This window comes from Diorhabda carinulata, chromosome 6 (genome assembly GCF_026250575.1).
Source record: "Diorhabda carinulata isolate Delta chromosome 6, icDioCari1.1, whole genome shotgun sequence".
In the NCBI taxonomy this organism is placed as follows: Eukaryota; Metazoa; Arthropoda; class Insecta; order Coleoptera; family Chrysomelidae; genus Diorhabda; species Diorhabda carinulata.
Genome location: NC_079465.1, coordinates 3942045 through 3958153, shown reverse-complemented (window position 1 = coordinate 3958153; position 16109 = coordinate 3942045). Strand labels below are relative to the sequence as shown.

The 16109-nt window shown below is 32.5% G+C and overlaps 2 protein-coding genes across 2 annotated transcripts; one reads left to right on the top strand and one right to left on the bottom strand.

The window, feature by feature from the left end:
- Nucleotides 1–2015: 2015 nt before the first annotated feature.
- On the bottom strand, nt 2016–4557 carry LOC130895356 (phospholipase A2 inhibitor-like). Its single transcript, XM_057802593.1, has 2 exons — nt 4181–4557; nt 2016–2816 (listed from the first exon to the last, which is right to left on the bottom strand). Exons 1-2 carry the CDS (start codon nt 4512–4514, stop codon nt 2059–2061), a joined length of 1092 nt encoding a protein of 363 aa, XP_057658576.1. The 5' UTR covers nt 4515–4557; the 3' UTR covers nt 2016–2058.
- Nucleotides 4558–13122: 8565 nt separating this feature from the next.
- Nucleotides 13123–16050, top strand: LOC130895355 (leucine-rich repeat-containing protein 70-like). The gene is made up of 2 exons (XM_057802592.1): nt 13123–13485; nt 15199–16050. Exons 1-2 carry the CDS (start codon nt 13149–13151, stop codon nt 15900–15902), a joined length of 1041 nt encoding a protein of 346 aa, XP_057658575.1. The 5' UTR covers nt 13123–13148; the 3' UTR covers nt 15903–16050.
- Nucleotides 16051–16109: the final 59 nt, after the last annotated feature.

Genomic DNA, 16109 nt, shown 5'->3' with positions numbered 1-16109 from the left:
ATATTTTGACGTTTTGTCAATAATTTTCGATATTTTTAGTTGATACGCTTCGAGAAGAAACAAGATTCAAATCTGGGTGGATGGGTGGAAAGGCTAAAAATAAATGTAGGTATAGGAAACGGTTAGGTAAGTTTTAAATATCGATATCAGTTGTTTCTGATCAAATTTGAATTTATTTTCTAAATAAATAATATTCAAGATCGTCGATTGAGTGAAAACGATACGCAATGCTTAGAAACCGATTACAAAAATAATTTGATTCCTTCAATTTCTTATTTCCTAGACATTTTGATATATTAATGCATCTAAATGTTCTCGATTTTAGGTCTCTTCTGTATAATAAAATTTGTCTTTATCAAAATGTGATATTGATACTGACAATTTGCGTATTTATATTAATCATTAGATAGCCAACATCATGAACATCGAAATAAGGATAAAATTATTAGAAAAAACTAATTTTGAAACAGAAGAGACCTGAAACCAAGAACATTTAGATAGTAATTATTGTATAGTATCATAGAAACTTTTATATATAATCGTCTGTTCCTAAAAATAATCGATTGCATCATCTTATCGTCATGAGAGACCGTCTAGCAATTTTAATTTAATTTGAAAAACAATAAAAATAGTTACCGAGTAGCCTAATATAAATCTACCGAGTAATATATTCATTTAAGACATCCCGGACATGGATAACTAGATGTTCATTTATCTCTGGCGGAATTTCGTCTTCACAAATGAAACGAAGCGTGCCACTAATCATTCCATTCCATTCCAACAATTGTCAGGATAATTTTTTGATTACAACAACGCGCGATGCCCTAGAACACTCATAACTTTATTATAGTTTAATTTTTGACCAGAAGTGGGTAAATTGAACGTGATATGTCAACATATCAAACTGCAGAACTTTCATATATTAAAAATAATTTTTTTTTTATTGGTAAATATACATTCAATATTTTCTTTGATTTCGATGTTTTATCGTTCGACTAAACTGTATTCCCACCTAATCGAATCAATTATCGATTTTTGCTACCCACCATAAGACGAAAATGATGTAGACCAGTTTAATAATGTTAATTAAGATTTTTCCAATTATTAATTAAATATCCTATCAATCGGTCCTAAAAGATGCGTGGGAGGCTTAAATGGAAAAAACATATTTTTATTACGGGTGGATATTTAAGAAATGAACACTAAAAAAGATGAATCTTTCTCTATATATAGAGATTGTCTCGAAAACAATATCAATTTCCAATGTTCACTTTTGTTATTAAATAATCATACAAAAAGTTTCAAACCAACGTTCTTTGAGACCTTGGTAAAACTATTCTTTGAGTCTTCTTTGGAATCTTCTCACTCGCGAGAATTTCGCCACGGATGTAAATAAGTAATCTGACGCTGCAAAGTCAAGACTTAAAGTTAGATGTAAAGCTCCAGGTTGTTTGATCTTCTTACATGTAACTTTCGCAGTACGTGACAAAAAAACTTGCTCTGTGTTAACTACACATGTTTATTTCACGATAAAACCTCATACATGTAGACATATACACTGGCTGATGGTAGAAAATCTTAATTATCTTTAAAAAATAAGGTTTTGATCTACAAAGCAAACCTTAAGCCATTTGGACCCACGGTATCCCAGTGGGGATCAGCAGCCAATTCCAATATTGAAATTCTGGAGCGATGCCAATAGAAAAAGCTAAGAACTGTTATAAATGCTAAATGGTTTGTGCAAAATGTTGTTATAGCCTTTGATCTTCAAGTGAAATAGATCTTCTAAATAGATTGACATCCAATCTCGTGGTACAATTGCCCAGAGTAGACTTGAACGAGATAGTCTATACGAACCAATTAATAGATTTTAACGAGTGTTGGTGTGTTATCAATAGACAAAACTAATCAATCTAGTTATCAATTCTATATCTAAAAGAACTTAATATCAAACGCCTACTATAATAATTATTATATATTGCAAATTAATAGGTGAGGAAATAGAAAAATATGCATTCACAACGTTACAAACTTTTATTAATAAATCCTCAAAATTTATTACAAGTTTTTGTATTTCAAAGTTTTGGGTTTATTTTCAAAAACTTCAATTTCTTCAACTTCATTAGGAATCTCCTTTTCATTCTTAAGTTCCTTCAGCCTCTTCTCCAGGAGTGTTAATTTAACTCTAACTCTTTTAGCTATACAATCCATCTCGGAATAAGAAAAATCTACATTCTTTTTCTTTTGCGACCATTCTTTGATCTGTTCCAAACAAACACAATCGAATGGGTTCGAATCTATGTGATTTGTTTCAGCTTTCAACACCTTATCTAAATTACCTTTGAAACATTCAATGTTATTTTTATTTAAACGAAGATCTTCTACTTGAATTCCATTTAATAAATTTTCGTCAAAATCTTCCAATACGTTATTATCCAACCATAAATTATTGATTTTTTTCAATCCAGAAAAAGCTTGAGGATCGATTTTATGAATTTTATTGTGACTGAATACCAAATTTATCGTAAGATCCAATTTTCCAAATTTTTTTTCGCCCGTCATATGTTTGAAACTATTAGCAGGTAGTTCGTCAATTGAATTGTTCTGAATTGAGATTCTGGTTAAAATAGGAGTGTTATCCAGCCATTCCGGATTCCATTTCTGGATCAAATTGTCCGCTAAGTTGATGTTTAACAATTCAGGTAAGTTATTCAAAGCTTGGGGGTGTATATATGAGATTTCATTAAGGCTAAGATCCAGAGTTGAAATTCCTAAGCTGTTAAATACTCCTTTTTCAATCGATTTTATCTTGTTTCCTAAAATATATAATGTAAATCAAATATGCGACCAGAGCAAGAAAACTCCTTTGAATAGGGCATATAGCCAGAATGGACGAAGACACGTTTTAAGAGGAGAAAGAGCGAAAAGGAACCTCGACGAATTTTCGCCGATATTAAAATCTCCCATGGATCGCAATTGCAAGGAGATGTTGTAATTACTGACTAGTTTTGACGTTATTACGTCTCATCAGAGCAGAGCAGGCCTAAACTGAAGACAACGTCAAAGAGCGTCGCTATTTGGTTCATGTAGTGTTTAACTAATGTAATTATAGCCTCTTCTTACAATTGCGAGCCATTGGGGATGTTAATATCGACAAAAAAGTCGATTGGGATCACGCTCTTCAGTTGTAATTTGATGTTTTCAGTTTGCTGTTGACTTAACTGATATCCATAATGAATATTATTTTTGCGAGCTTTCAAAATGAATCCTACGAATATTTTGATAAAGAATTGATTGAGAATTTATTTTCGTACTTTAAAAAATCAAATTAAACAGTTTTATTTTGAGAATAGCCCGTAAACTGACGACTAGAACTACTACCAGCAAAGCATATCCAAGGCTGCAGAATATATATTCGCACATTTCTACAATTTTAGACCTGAACCAAGTCTCTCTATTCATTGCTGAGGTACAGTAGTCCAAATAAGCTTTTTTTAACGTATTTTTGTGAACCTAATATATTCATTATTATTTGAACGAGTGTCTTCAATTTTAATAGTTATTTTGGAGCGTAAAACATAAAGTTCCTCACTCCATCAGCTGACATCGATGCCCAAATCATTAGTTTTTATAAAACTACTGGTATAACATGAAGTTTGAAACGCAATAGGCTTACGTGAATGAACCACTCCAAATAATATAGTTCAATTGGTTCCTTTCCATTGCTGATGCTATTCTAGTTTTCATAATCTGATATTTAACAGTGAGAGATTTTCTTTTGTCTATATATTCACAGACTGCAGGCATTTAATGTCCATGACTCTTTTTTCTCCTTTTATCGGTCTTCAACAAGCTGCGATTCTGTATTTTTGGATTCCAATTCGTTTCTACGTCTCTAATATCCTTCAGAACGGAATCCACCACTTTTTTTTTCGTCTCTTTCTCGTATATCCTTCCCCTTTTTCTATGGCCCTTTTAGCAAATCTATTCTTTGGGTTTTTACGTATCTCTACTTTACTCTTTGGTCTAAAATGTTATTCTTAATAATAGTTATTTATTCCGTTTGCGCAAAAATCGAAATAGATAAGATTAAATTACATTGAAATAAAATATTAATAAAAAAATACGAAATAAAAATCAATTCCTAATATCTCAATTGATATAATCTTGAGACACTAACCTTTGAGTGATAATTTTCTCAATGAATCAGCATTACTTATAGCTCCTGGTCGAATATCCTCTACGTTGCAAAATTCTATCACCAGCTCATCCAAATCCTCCAAATCTGCTAGAGAATCTTTATAAAATATCGGTATATTCTGGTCTTTGAATTCAATCGCGTCAAAAACGGAATTAGGTAAGAAATCTTTCAATTTGTTACCGTTGGGTATCGTTTTTTTGAATTTTTCTGTAAAGACACTATATCCACGGAAAGTAACGTCTTTAAAAGTTACTTCGATGGTTTTGCCGAAACAGAAAGGTAGAAACAACAAAAAAATAATTTTACTAAACATCTTGTTGAGTAATATTGATAGTATACCAGAATTAAATGTATATATATTAAAATTATACCAGGATTCTGTGAAATTCGTTCGTTCTAGGTTATCTGAAGATAACATTTACTTAATTGGAATAATATTATGAGAAAATTCAAACAAAATATTGCACTAATGAATTTCGAAGTGATCATATTAAATAGATCCATATATTTCTTATTAAATTATTCATATTATTTATATAATATATAATTATACCAAAAATTCGAGCTTATCAACAATAATCATATCAAAAATTCAGACAAAAACTTCTGTAGGTTGTAGTGCTCGAGAAAGATTTACCTTAGTAGCTGATTCCACCGACATGCACTTCTACAAAATTCTGGCGGCGAACTCGGTGTTCATGAGCCACGTCTGCCTGTAGTGTAGGTCTGGGATTATATTGGACAGATCTGAAGAGCATTTTCCGTGGTAGTACCGGTAAAACAGATCGGCGCCCTTTCTTCTCTGCTCTAAGCTGTCCAAGTTTGTAGTCAACTCTGGATCGTCTATAACTCGAACTGCTCTCTTCTGTATTGAGTCAGGCATCTTCAGGGTATGCATGGAACCTTGGAGCAGATTAGAAGCTGATGCGGAGTGTATAGCTTTTTGGTCTTAAATGGGGCTCCAAGTTTTTGTGAAGCTGCTTTGGTTAAATTGACTATGTGACTATGCCAAGACATATTGCTTCCAATCTCAACACCAAACAAACGATTTTGTGGTGATTGTGATATAGCAGCCCGTTTCTTTGCTGCACTCAATCAAATTGCTTCCACCCCATTCAAGAATGTTTTCGGATCGGTATCGATATTTTGCTGGCTACGGATTTGGGCTTTGATTCGAGTTTATTGGGACGACTCCAGTGTGATATCGTCGGCAAAGCTATAGATCGGTTTTACAGTTTTGTCAAGTAGATCTTTGATGTACGGGTGGCAAGATACATCCCTGGGGAACACCAACGTTGACCGTCGAGAGGTGGTTCATCGAAACTTATTACTTATATTTGTTGCAATTAAAGTTTTTTAAGAAACGGAGACTCTACATTTCCGTGTCAAAACTTTTGCACGATCTCTATAAGCTATTGTGTCTTTTCCACCTTTTTCCTTCACATTATTATAAAACATGATGAAATTTGCATTAGACAAATATTTTTATGAATAGTTCATGGATAATCGTATGTCAGTTGACAATGATTGTTGCTATGTCTGACCTTCAATAAAAACTCCAAATGTCGAGCGACTTGCAAGAGGTCGTTGGTGGACTATACACTAAATAAAACGTGATCTTGGAATACCATAAATATGTAATGGATAATAGCAAAAATTGAGAATCATGGATATCAATTTAGCTCAGTTTCTGTTCGGTCCAACCTAGATCTCTACGACTTCTGGCTCTTTGCTTCATAAAAAATTTCGCTTGAATTAGACTCTTTCTATAATAATGAAGCGGTTGACGATGATGGGATTAATTTATTCAAGGTGATTTCGAAAATTGGGTTCTAGGACTGCTTCAGGAAATAGAAACATCGCTGAGAGCTTAGGTGACGTCAAGACTGCTTCAGGAGACCTTAGGGAGCTTACGCAAGCGTTGTACTTTTTATACACGCAAATATTGCAAAAAAATGACATTCAAAATATTGCTGATGAGCAAAAAAGTGGAAAACGTCTTATCTATTTTTCAAGGATCCATGTGGCTGAGTTGAAAATTTGAATTGTTTATATAAATAAGTCAAAATTTATTAAAGTGGCTGTTTAGGAGATTTAAAGCCTCTTATTTTCTTATTCTTTGGTGTATTCTGCAATGAAACATTTTGAAAATATTTATATTTTGGGTAGATTATAATTTCTTGATTGAAACTCCATAAATTTTATGATAGAATGAGCTCATATTCAGAGTTCATGACTGTATTGTGGATATTCATAAATATCAGTTGCTATATTTGATATTTCGATTATTTATTTCTAACACGTTTTTCACCCTATAATAAAAAATTGTTTACTTTCAATAGAATCCAGTTATTGACAAAATATGTTTCTTTAATAGTAATTAACATATCAAATTCATGGAAAAGTTTGTTCTGCGCATATATACAATTTTTACATTCTGGTCAATGTTGAAAATCAACGATAACCTTTTTAACATCATATTATTTTGATATTATGCATAAACGTAACAAATTATCATTTCTCAAATTCGACTTTAAAATAATTATTTAAAAAAAACGGGAAATGGAAAATGTGTCGAGTAGTAAACATTAATTTCACAATATCGTAAAAACTTACCTAAAGTTGAAAATTTTACAACTCTTACTATAATTCAATAAATTCTATTCATTGTATGTCGATAATATTTTATCAGTGTTGTAATGTATAATAGCGCGACGTTCCTTACGTGGAAATTGGCCATTCTTTTGACCTTGCGGAGTCCTATTGAGAAGATACTCAGTCCCCATCCCCATTTTATCCGACCAATGCTAACTTGCAGTACTTTGAATTGCTTTATTACTTAACAATTACATCTTCCAATTTTCACTTTGTCCCTTCTTGTTTTTGATTATTGTCTCTTGGATGTTAAATCAACTTGTCATAATGTACCAATAGCTTTCCATCAAGAAAATCTGTGCTGGAAACAGACGAAGATCTGATAGTGCTGTACGCTACACCCTCAATAATTTCCAAGTTACTGTATCACTTTTTTATGTTAACCAAAAGTACTCCTGCATAGAAATTGCACGATTTTTGTTCTTCATGCAACTTTCCTAAGTAATTCAACTTTTAAACAGATATAGGAAAAATTTGTGACATCTGGAGAAAAGTTCAAATCACAGCTTTACCTTAGACCAGAGTCCTAGTATGACTTGCCACATCAATAACAAACTGAACTGATGCCTAAAGAACCAAATAGAGTCTTACTGGAATAATATAATTTATAACATCATCGGCTGAGAACTTCTCGTGATGACTAGAAACGACAGCCTGAAAAAAGGCAATTTTTGGGAATTAAAAACATAAAAAACTAGTGAATCAATCGTTTTAAAATTTTGAGGGTATATTTATGCAACTTTCCTAAGTAATTCAACTTTTAAACAGATATAGGAAAAATTTGTGACATCTGGAGAAAAGTTCAAATCACAGCTTAAACTCCAGTTTATTCTCCAGTTTCCCCTTGACCCTTAGAGGAGGATTCAACCACTTAAAAAATGATGATCTCTAACATTTGTAGCCTTTATAATGAAATTATCAGATTCGCAAAGCCTTTTGTCTCTTTCACAGGCTTGTCAGGGCCTAAATAACTAAATAAAGCACTAAATAACAGAAAAAAGTAACCTTGGTGTGGTTACAACGCCACCAAAGTATACTAAGCAATGAGGAAACAGACAGCCTTGCCAAAAAAGAGGCAACGACTCTTTACCTTAGACCAGAGTCCTAGTATGACTTGCCACATCAATAACAAACTGAACTGATGCCTAAAGAACCAAATAGAGTCTTACTGGAATAATATAATTTATAACATCATCGGCTGAGAACTTCTCGTGATGACTAGAAACGACATTAAACTGGTGGTTGGTCTTTTGATAGGTCACCGCCTTGAGATGATAGATTTATCAGAGGACGACAATAGCAGATCATCTACTCTACGAGTGTCCTGCCCATTTATATAGTAAGTCGTCCAAATCGTTCCTCATTATAAACATTTGTCTAATTTTCATTAAAATTCTCATATTATTCGTCGTAAACATCAACAAGCTGTGGAAAATCAATAGGACAAACTTTGTGGGATTTTAAAATTGAGAGCAAATCACATCGACGGTCGTGGGGTGCTTTGTATGACATTTTTCACTAGCTTATAATTGTAACTGATAGATTTGAGTTTGATTCCCGGTCCAGAAACTATTCGAATGATTTTTTCGATTGCTGCAAAGCATTCATTGAATAAAACCTTTCCATTAATCCTTTCTCTCTGTATTTTCTTAATTAGCTCGAAATGACTCTCTACGCTCAAACGGAAAATAGTGTATCTTGGTGGGATTCTTAACTAGTAAAGCTTCTAGTGTGAAGCCAATAGATCTAGGTTCGATTCCTGAGTCTTCTGTTTCCTAATTCACCTAAACTCGATGTTATTTCTGAAACAATGAGTTGGTTGAAAATGTAATTCAACTTTTTCATCAGTTATGTTCTACAACTCTTAAGTTATTATTCGGAATTTCATCTTTAAAAGTAAACGCATCATCTAAAATTTGTGTCAATGCAGTATCTTCAACTTCACTTGAAGAATCATCGTCGATAGATGGTTGTATAGAGTTTTTATCTACATCACTATCTTGAAATGTGTCTAATTCTTCTTCAAAATCAATGTTATCCACTAAATCTTGTAGCTTTTTGTCAGACCTAAGTTTATACATTGTAAAACGAATATTTTGATTATATTATATACTAACGGTACATAATATCTCAATAATTCACAATATTTGGACAATATAAGTCCCATTTTTATTTTTGGAAATGAAAAAACTAAACTGCAAACTATAGAACTAGCACAGCAAATATAAAAACACAAATAAGCATGACACGTGTCTACTGTTTGCTAATAACATTTAGACTGACCTAATTTTATAGAAAAGAAAAAAATAGACAGCAAACAACAACAAATCATACAAGTTTATACTTGTTCACGAGCCTGAGATTCTACAGTACTAAAATCCCAGATCTCCATGCATTTGAACGTAATTAAATGATTCTAATAATTATTAGAAATTCTCTGAGACAATATGTTTCTACAGTATTGAAAGGGGTGATATGTACAGATGTATTGATGGTTGCATCTTGATTTTGTGAGTTTGTGACTGCGTGCTTACTAACTTTATTCTCCGGCAAAGGATATTAAAACAAATTGAGGAATCTTAACGATTTAATAAAAATAATCCGATATTTCAATCGAATTATTATGTTATCGTCAGTTTTTGATAAATGTGGAAAGTTTTATTTGAATCTGATCGCTCAAAGTAAGCAATAGTTGTTTGTATGTACTTATAATTTGATTAATTTCATCTTCAGTTTGTTAGACTATGATTAGGTAATATAATTTACACCGTACAAATGAATCTTATCGAATTCCAAACAAACTCCAAGTTCAGTTTTTCTATTGATAAGTTATATAAATTCGTTACACCCTATATTCTTCCCGTAATCTCGGGTATACATCTGATATTGTAGACAATAATGAGCGGTTACAAAACAATAGTAGGCGTTACTCGTAATCAATTACGTTGCAACTATTATTAAGACGCGAGTATTATGAATGTAAAAAAAAGGTATCATGTTTTTTCAACAAAGTTTTAAGAGAACACCCACCCTGTGAACGAGAGACGCGCCATTATAAAATGACCGGAAATACTGAACCATCATAAGTAAACATATATTTTGATAAAAGTTCATCTAACTAATCATTATTTTTTATTACAAGTGCAAGTGCAAGTTATAATACACTTTTCGATCCGGAGAATTCTTGTGCATGGGACAGATTCAGTCATCTAATGTTTCCTTCATATCTTTAGCGCTTTTTTTAAGATTAACATTTTAAGCGGCACACCTAGTGTGACAGCCTGAAAAAAGGCAATTTTTGGGAATTAAAAACATAAAAAACTAGTGAATCAATCGTTTTAAAATTTTGAGGGTATATTTATACATATTTTGAGAATACACAGTAGGATTTTTGAAATCAAATATCAAATATTTTTGAAATGACACGCGATCTCCAACGGCGCTAAAAAAGGTCCTCAACTGTTGGAGTGATTGCAGCCTTCTCCGTTGATAAAACCTAAATAAAAAAAAATTATCGTTAAACTAAAACATATTGTCCGTACGATGACCTTTGGGTAAACAAAAAAATCAAAAATTGACATAATGGCGGCATGTTGAAAAAAAATTAAATTTTACCCAAATTGTTGGTCGTTTTTGGCCTGCCAAAATTCGATTTTTGGTCAGATCAAAAAACTGTACGGTCATCGTATAGAGAACTATATAGAGAAGATTTAAAAAAAATTTGATAGCGATCGGATCATTTGTCTCTGAGTAATCACTCCTGCAAATTCGAAAAATGCTGTTTCGTGAAAAACGCGTTTAAAGATAAAATAATAGTTTTCACTGTTAAAAATGGATTAAAATCATACTTATAGCTAATCTGCTATCCCAGGCCCATATAATTCACCTTCCTCTTCCTCAAAAAGTTCTTGTTGAGCTGAAGAAGGTCTTCTTCGAGATGATCGAATACGTTATCAATCATTGGTCCAAAATCACCACGAATCACCACATTTACAAATGTCAGTACACTTTGTGTGACCATTGACCACGTTCTCGTGGACAGACAATATTATTTACTATTGCTTACGCTTCGGAAAATGTTATATTACACGTTTGAGCATCATCTTCAAGGGAATGTTCAACAGCCTGCTTTCTTTTTGCTTTTTGTGCGATGTTTCAATGTGTTATTCCAAAGCGATATATTAAAATTTCAACAGGTTTGGTTTTTGGGACTTTACATATCTTCTCACTTGAACACTTGTGCGCTTATCAAAGTGAATATCTGTTTTTCGTTTAATAGGATTAATTACCAGGTCCATTTATTCCTTGCTTATTCCAATGATGAAGAATATCGAACAGGAAACTACTTCGTTGTTGTTAGTTTGAGCAAATTGTGATTCTAGATCGATTTTCCTTGACAAAACATTGCAGATATAATTTATTTGTGAAGTTTGAATTGCGCCAAGATGATCTATGAGTAAAAGATCATTATATTTTTGTGGAGAATAATTTCTAAATGTATATGTCAATAGATTTTCTACTGGTGTTGTTAGGAATTCACGCTGAATAGTGGAATCTATTTTTTAAAGATGCAAACTGACCTGACACAAAAGTTGACGCCCACAAACATTCGTTAAATATAAATACAGATACAAATTTCTGGTCAATATATTGTGAAAACGTTCAGACTGACCTGGTAAGCCTTTAAATATTTCGAGAAAAACCACGGATAGCGTTTGTCCTTGTAGTCACTTTACCAATTTAAAGCGCAAGAATGCTTAGTATCAGTACGCGTTTCCATAGATTTAATTATGTGTTGTCTGTTGAAGGAAAACTTCTGATGTGCAGATTCTGTTCAATATGAGGTCAAAAAGTAAAAATGAATTCGGTAGAATTGGTATATTATTCCGTCTTCAAGAAAACCTGTAACGTGTCTTTTGTGACCTTAATTTGAAATCTTCTGAAAGACCTCTTCCAGTATTCTGGAGGGGTTTCTGCTGGATGATTGCTTCTATGACGTTGTTTCCCCGTTATACGCGGCATTGTTGTAATGTCCTCCTCCAGTTCGACTTTCACTGCAGCAACAGCAGCTTCCTTTATAATTTCGTCTGTCACTTTTTGCTTTGACCACGTTTAAAGCTACAGATTGGGTTCCATCAAAGCCGAGTATTTGGCTATCAACATAATCCCCAGAATGAGAAAAATTCTGGAAGTAGCCGCGTGCAGTTGGAAGACACTATTTCCTTCCCGAGATAATGATTGCAAGGCTTCCAGAATCGCTGGAACATTTTCTTTAAAAATTCTTTTGTGTTTCTTGCCTCGCAAAGTCTGGAAATATCAACTTCCTCCTAAAAACTGACTCCCGTTTATAGTATCTTTGGTGGTTCCTATGGCAATTCTAGTTTCAGGAAGTGAATTTAGATCATTGATAACTAGATTCAGTTTATAGGACGAGCAATGAAAGTAAAGGGCTTTGGTGCACCACTTTTCGCGTAAGATCGCTTCTACCCCTCAGTCCCTCAAAAACTCATCTATGCTATGTGTAATCGATTTCGCATCCAAATCTTCTAGCTCAATGATTCCGACAAACATTTATTGGTCTTGGATGTGGAATTTATTAATAGGTAAGGAAGTCAATTGCTCGCAAGGCCTTGGGACTTTGATAGCTTTGCCTCCCTGCTCTCCCTGGTGACGCCCTTAGTATTTTTATAGCTTATAGCTTTTGTAAGTTTGATGACCCTTGGAAAACGCCGTTTTTAAGATACGTTTTACAAAAGGCGACAGCGTTGACTTTTGTCATATTAACCAGGAAGACACTTAGAAAGAACCGATAAAATATATACAGGATGAGTGGCTAGAAGTCTTTCCAAACTCCAAATTAAGTCGACGTCAAGAAAGATAAACTATGCATTGTTGAAAATTCGTTTAATGTCAAAGAAAATAGTTAATCCTAATGATTAGAATTTATTTATTCTATTTTATAAATTTGTAATAACTATTGGGTTGCTTGGTATTTCGGTGTAATGAGGTTTTGCTTTTTTAAAGTCCAAAGGAATTTTTTAAATAAATTTTTACACGATATATATGTTTGAATTTAGTTTGATTTAAAGTATTCTCAATTTTTAACAGTTTTTTCATATCTCTATTTCTATTATCCTTTTTTTAATCGCTATAAAGTTATGTATATGAATTACTATTCTTGATATATAGAAAAATAGATACCCTACGCTACTGTCTACCATATTTTCAATCTTCATATCAAATAAACAACATCTTTTAGCCTTAAAACACATTTTATTCATATAATATCGAGATGTGGTTAATTTTAGTATTCTCGTTAATATTTTTTTATACTTCTTCTGGTAACCCAGTAGACGTCACATTTAAAAATGTCACGTTTCGTGGTTATCAAATGTTTACACCGAAATTCAAACCTACAATTCTTCTGGGAAATAACCTAAAAGATTTTTTACCGAAACTGCCTTTTGATAACATTGAATTTTTAGATCAAAAAATTCCTATTATCTATAAAGAAGCAATTACCGATATTAGTCAATTATATGAGTTGGATATGGATTTTTGCGAAATCAAAGAAATCAGACCTGGAGCTTTCAGGAATTTGACTAATTTGAACAGAATGTCTTTTAAAAGTAGGTATAAATGGAGTATTTCTACGTATATCATATACAGATTGTTCATAAAATGATGTATTTGAATAAAATGATTCGGATGCTTCAAATAATTTCATAAAATTTTATTGTGTGGTCATAATCATCAGATAATTCGTCTACTACCGTCACATTACTGGAAAATTATTGGAAAAATCGTATTCTTCTCAATAATATTACAGATTAATAACTCACATCTTACATTAATGAAGTTTTCTAAATGAATTGATAATAATTTTCTACAAAACTTTGTGTAGCATCCCAAAATATTTTATCTTAATTTACGGTCTTTGAAAGGATGATTTTCAATTAACTTTTAAACTGTAAAGCAATAACTAACCATAGCAAAACCGATTAGAACCGTTTCTATAAGGGGCTAGAATTTGCTGCACTAAGCTTTTTCGCTAATCATATCACGTCTTCGCAATAGTGTTGTTTTCTTCTTTTGAAGTCGAGAAAAGTTGTGTATAAATGCGTGTGATGGTTTTACCTCTAAAGATTGATTGACATAGTGCCTAAAAATCAAGCAAAGAATATTCAGAGAAACCCAATTGCATGGAAAAAGAAACAGGATAAAGTTTCAAGGTATGTACACAACTCTTTTTAATCGTATCGCCTTTTTAAACTCCATTTGAGTTTGAGTTTGAGTGTTCATTTGTCATTTTTTCACACGTTTCTCGATAACTGAAAACCTAAAGAAACCTCAATGCAGGTATTCATCTAAAGCTTGCTAGTGCAGCTCTCTGAAGGTAAGTAAGTTTGCTGTTCCTGGACATTCATGCATCTCTCCAGGTAAGGTTATCGATCTAATTGAAAAGAGGCTCAAGAGAATAGAAACTTTCGTAGATCCTACAACTCATGAAAGCATTTTGCTGAAAGTGGAACAACTGCTAGTGTAAGAGGAATTCTTTTAAATAAGCTTGATGCTAGAAAGTCGGTAGTGTAGAATAAATATTAGGTGCAGCAGGTTTTATGAGGTAGCTGGGGAGTACTGTGATGAAGGCTTTAGAACATCCTGATGTTGCAAACGTAATGGTGAGATGTTATGGACAAAATTTATTTTGGTTAGCTCGGTTGGTGACGAGGAAGTTCTTGGAGATTAATAATATCTTGTGTGAGCTTGAGAAAGAAGATTTAGCAATTCGTTTTTATATATATACTTTCTTCATAACTTCACTTGATCATGAATAAAGTTTAGTTACAAGCAACAGGTTTTTCTTGACTGAAGCCCCTCTATTTGATGTCAATTTTGACTATAAACTTTAATTGCCGGTGAACAACAAGATGGGTTGCAAAACTATCCAAATGCTTGCCGAAATTTTGAATTTTACCCTCCCTGCACATTTTTCTAGATGCTCTAAAACCTATTATCCTGGTGACAGGTTGTTTTGATCTCAATTTTGTGACAAAGATTGGCTTCTATTGAAAAAATAACGGTTATTGGGATGACCTATTTTGTAATCACTAGACACAATTATTTAGTTTTAACGGTTGTATTTGCTATTTAATAGATATTGTTAAACTGAAAATATATACAGGGTATCAAGTAAAAATCCTTAAAATAATCGAAATTTCTCTTGTAAACATTATTTTATGAACATCCATTATAGTTTCCATTGAAAATGATACAATCACGTATTTTGAAACTATTTTGTAAAAGTAAACCAATTCTGACTCCCGTATTTTTATTTCCAGTGAATCAATTACGAAGAATCGAAAATGGAGTTTTCAATAAGCTTCCAGTAGAAACTATCGACCTAAGCTTCAATCAAATAAGCTACATCCATACGAAAGCTTTCGATGATATGCCGGAATTGTTCCAGATCAATCTAGGAACGAATTGGCTCTCGAAATGGAACCCTGATTGGTTCACTAACACCCCCAAATTATCAGTTCTTTATTTCAGAAATAATTTCATCGAGGAACTTCCAGCGGAAAGTTTTAAGAATTTAAAAAAGGAAAGATATGTGACAATTGATTTAATTTTTAATGGGAATAGGATATCTTCTATACATCGGGACGCATTTGAGGGTTTGAAACAAATACACATACTATCATTGAGCAACAATCTTTTACAAAATTTCGATAAAAATTTATTGAAAAACGTTGTTGTGAAATACTTGAAATTAAATAATAACAGCATCGCGTGTTTCGATGATTTAGACGAAGTATTTAAAGCAACTTACGCTTACATAGACAACAATCCAATAAAATGTGATTGTTTGAAAAAAATTCAAACTTGGTCGGAAAAAAACCATAAAGACGTTGGAGTTGCAGACATGAATTGTCCAGAAGATCATCACAATATTATAGAAATCGAGGATGTTCAGGAACTTGCTAAAGATATTTATGCCATTCAAAAAATCACTTTGATTTTACCAGATAATGAAATTTCTTAATTTCGATCTTAATAATAGTTCAACAAAGGAAATAATTACCAGTATACTATAGTGAGTTGTCTAGATTTATTTAGTTATGTTGCTAAGTTAATTTATACAATCACCTGTAGTGCTTTTTGTGAGAATTATTAAAATAATTATTACATGGTTTCAGCGCTTCATATTTCTTTACAAATCATAGTTCAGTGAATCTAGATCAAAATTGAC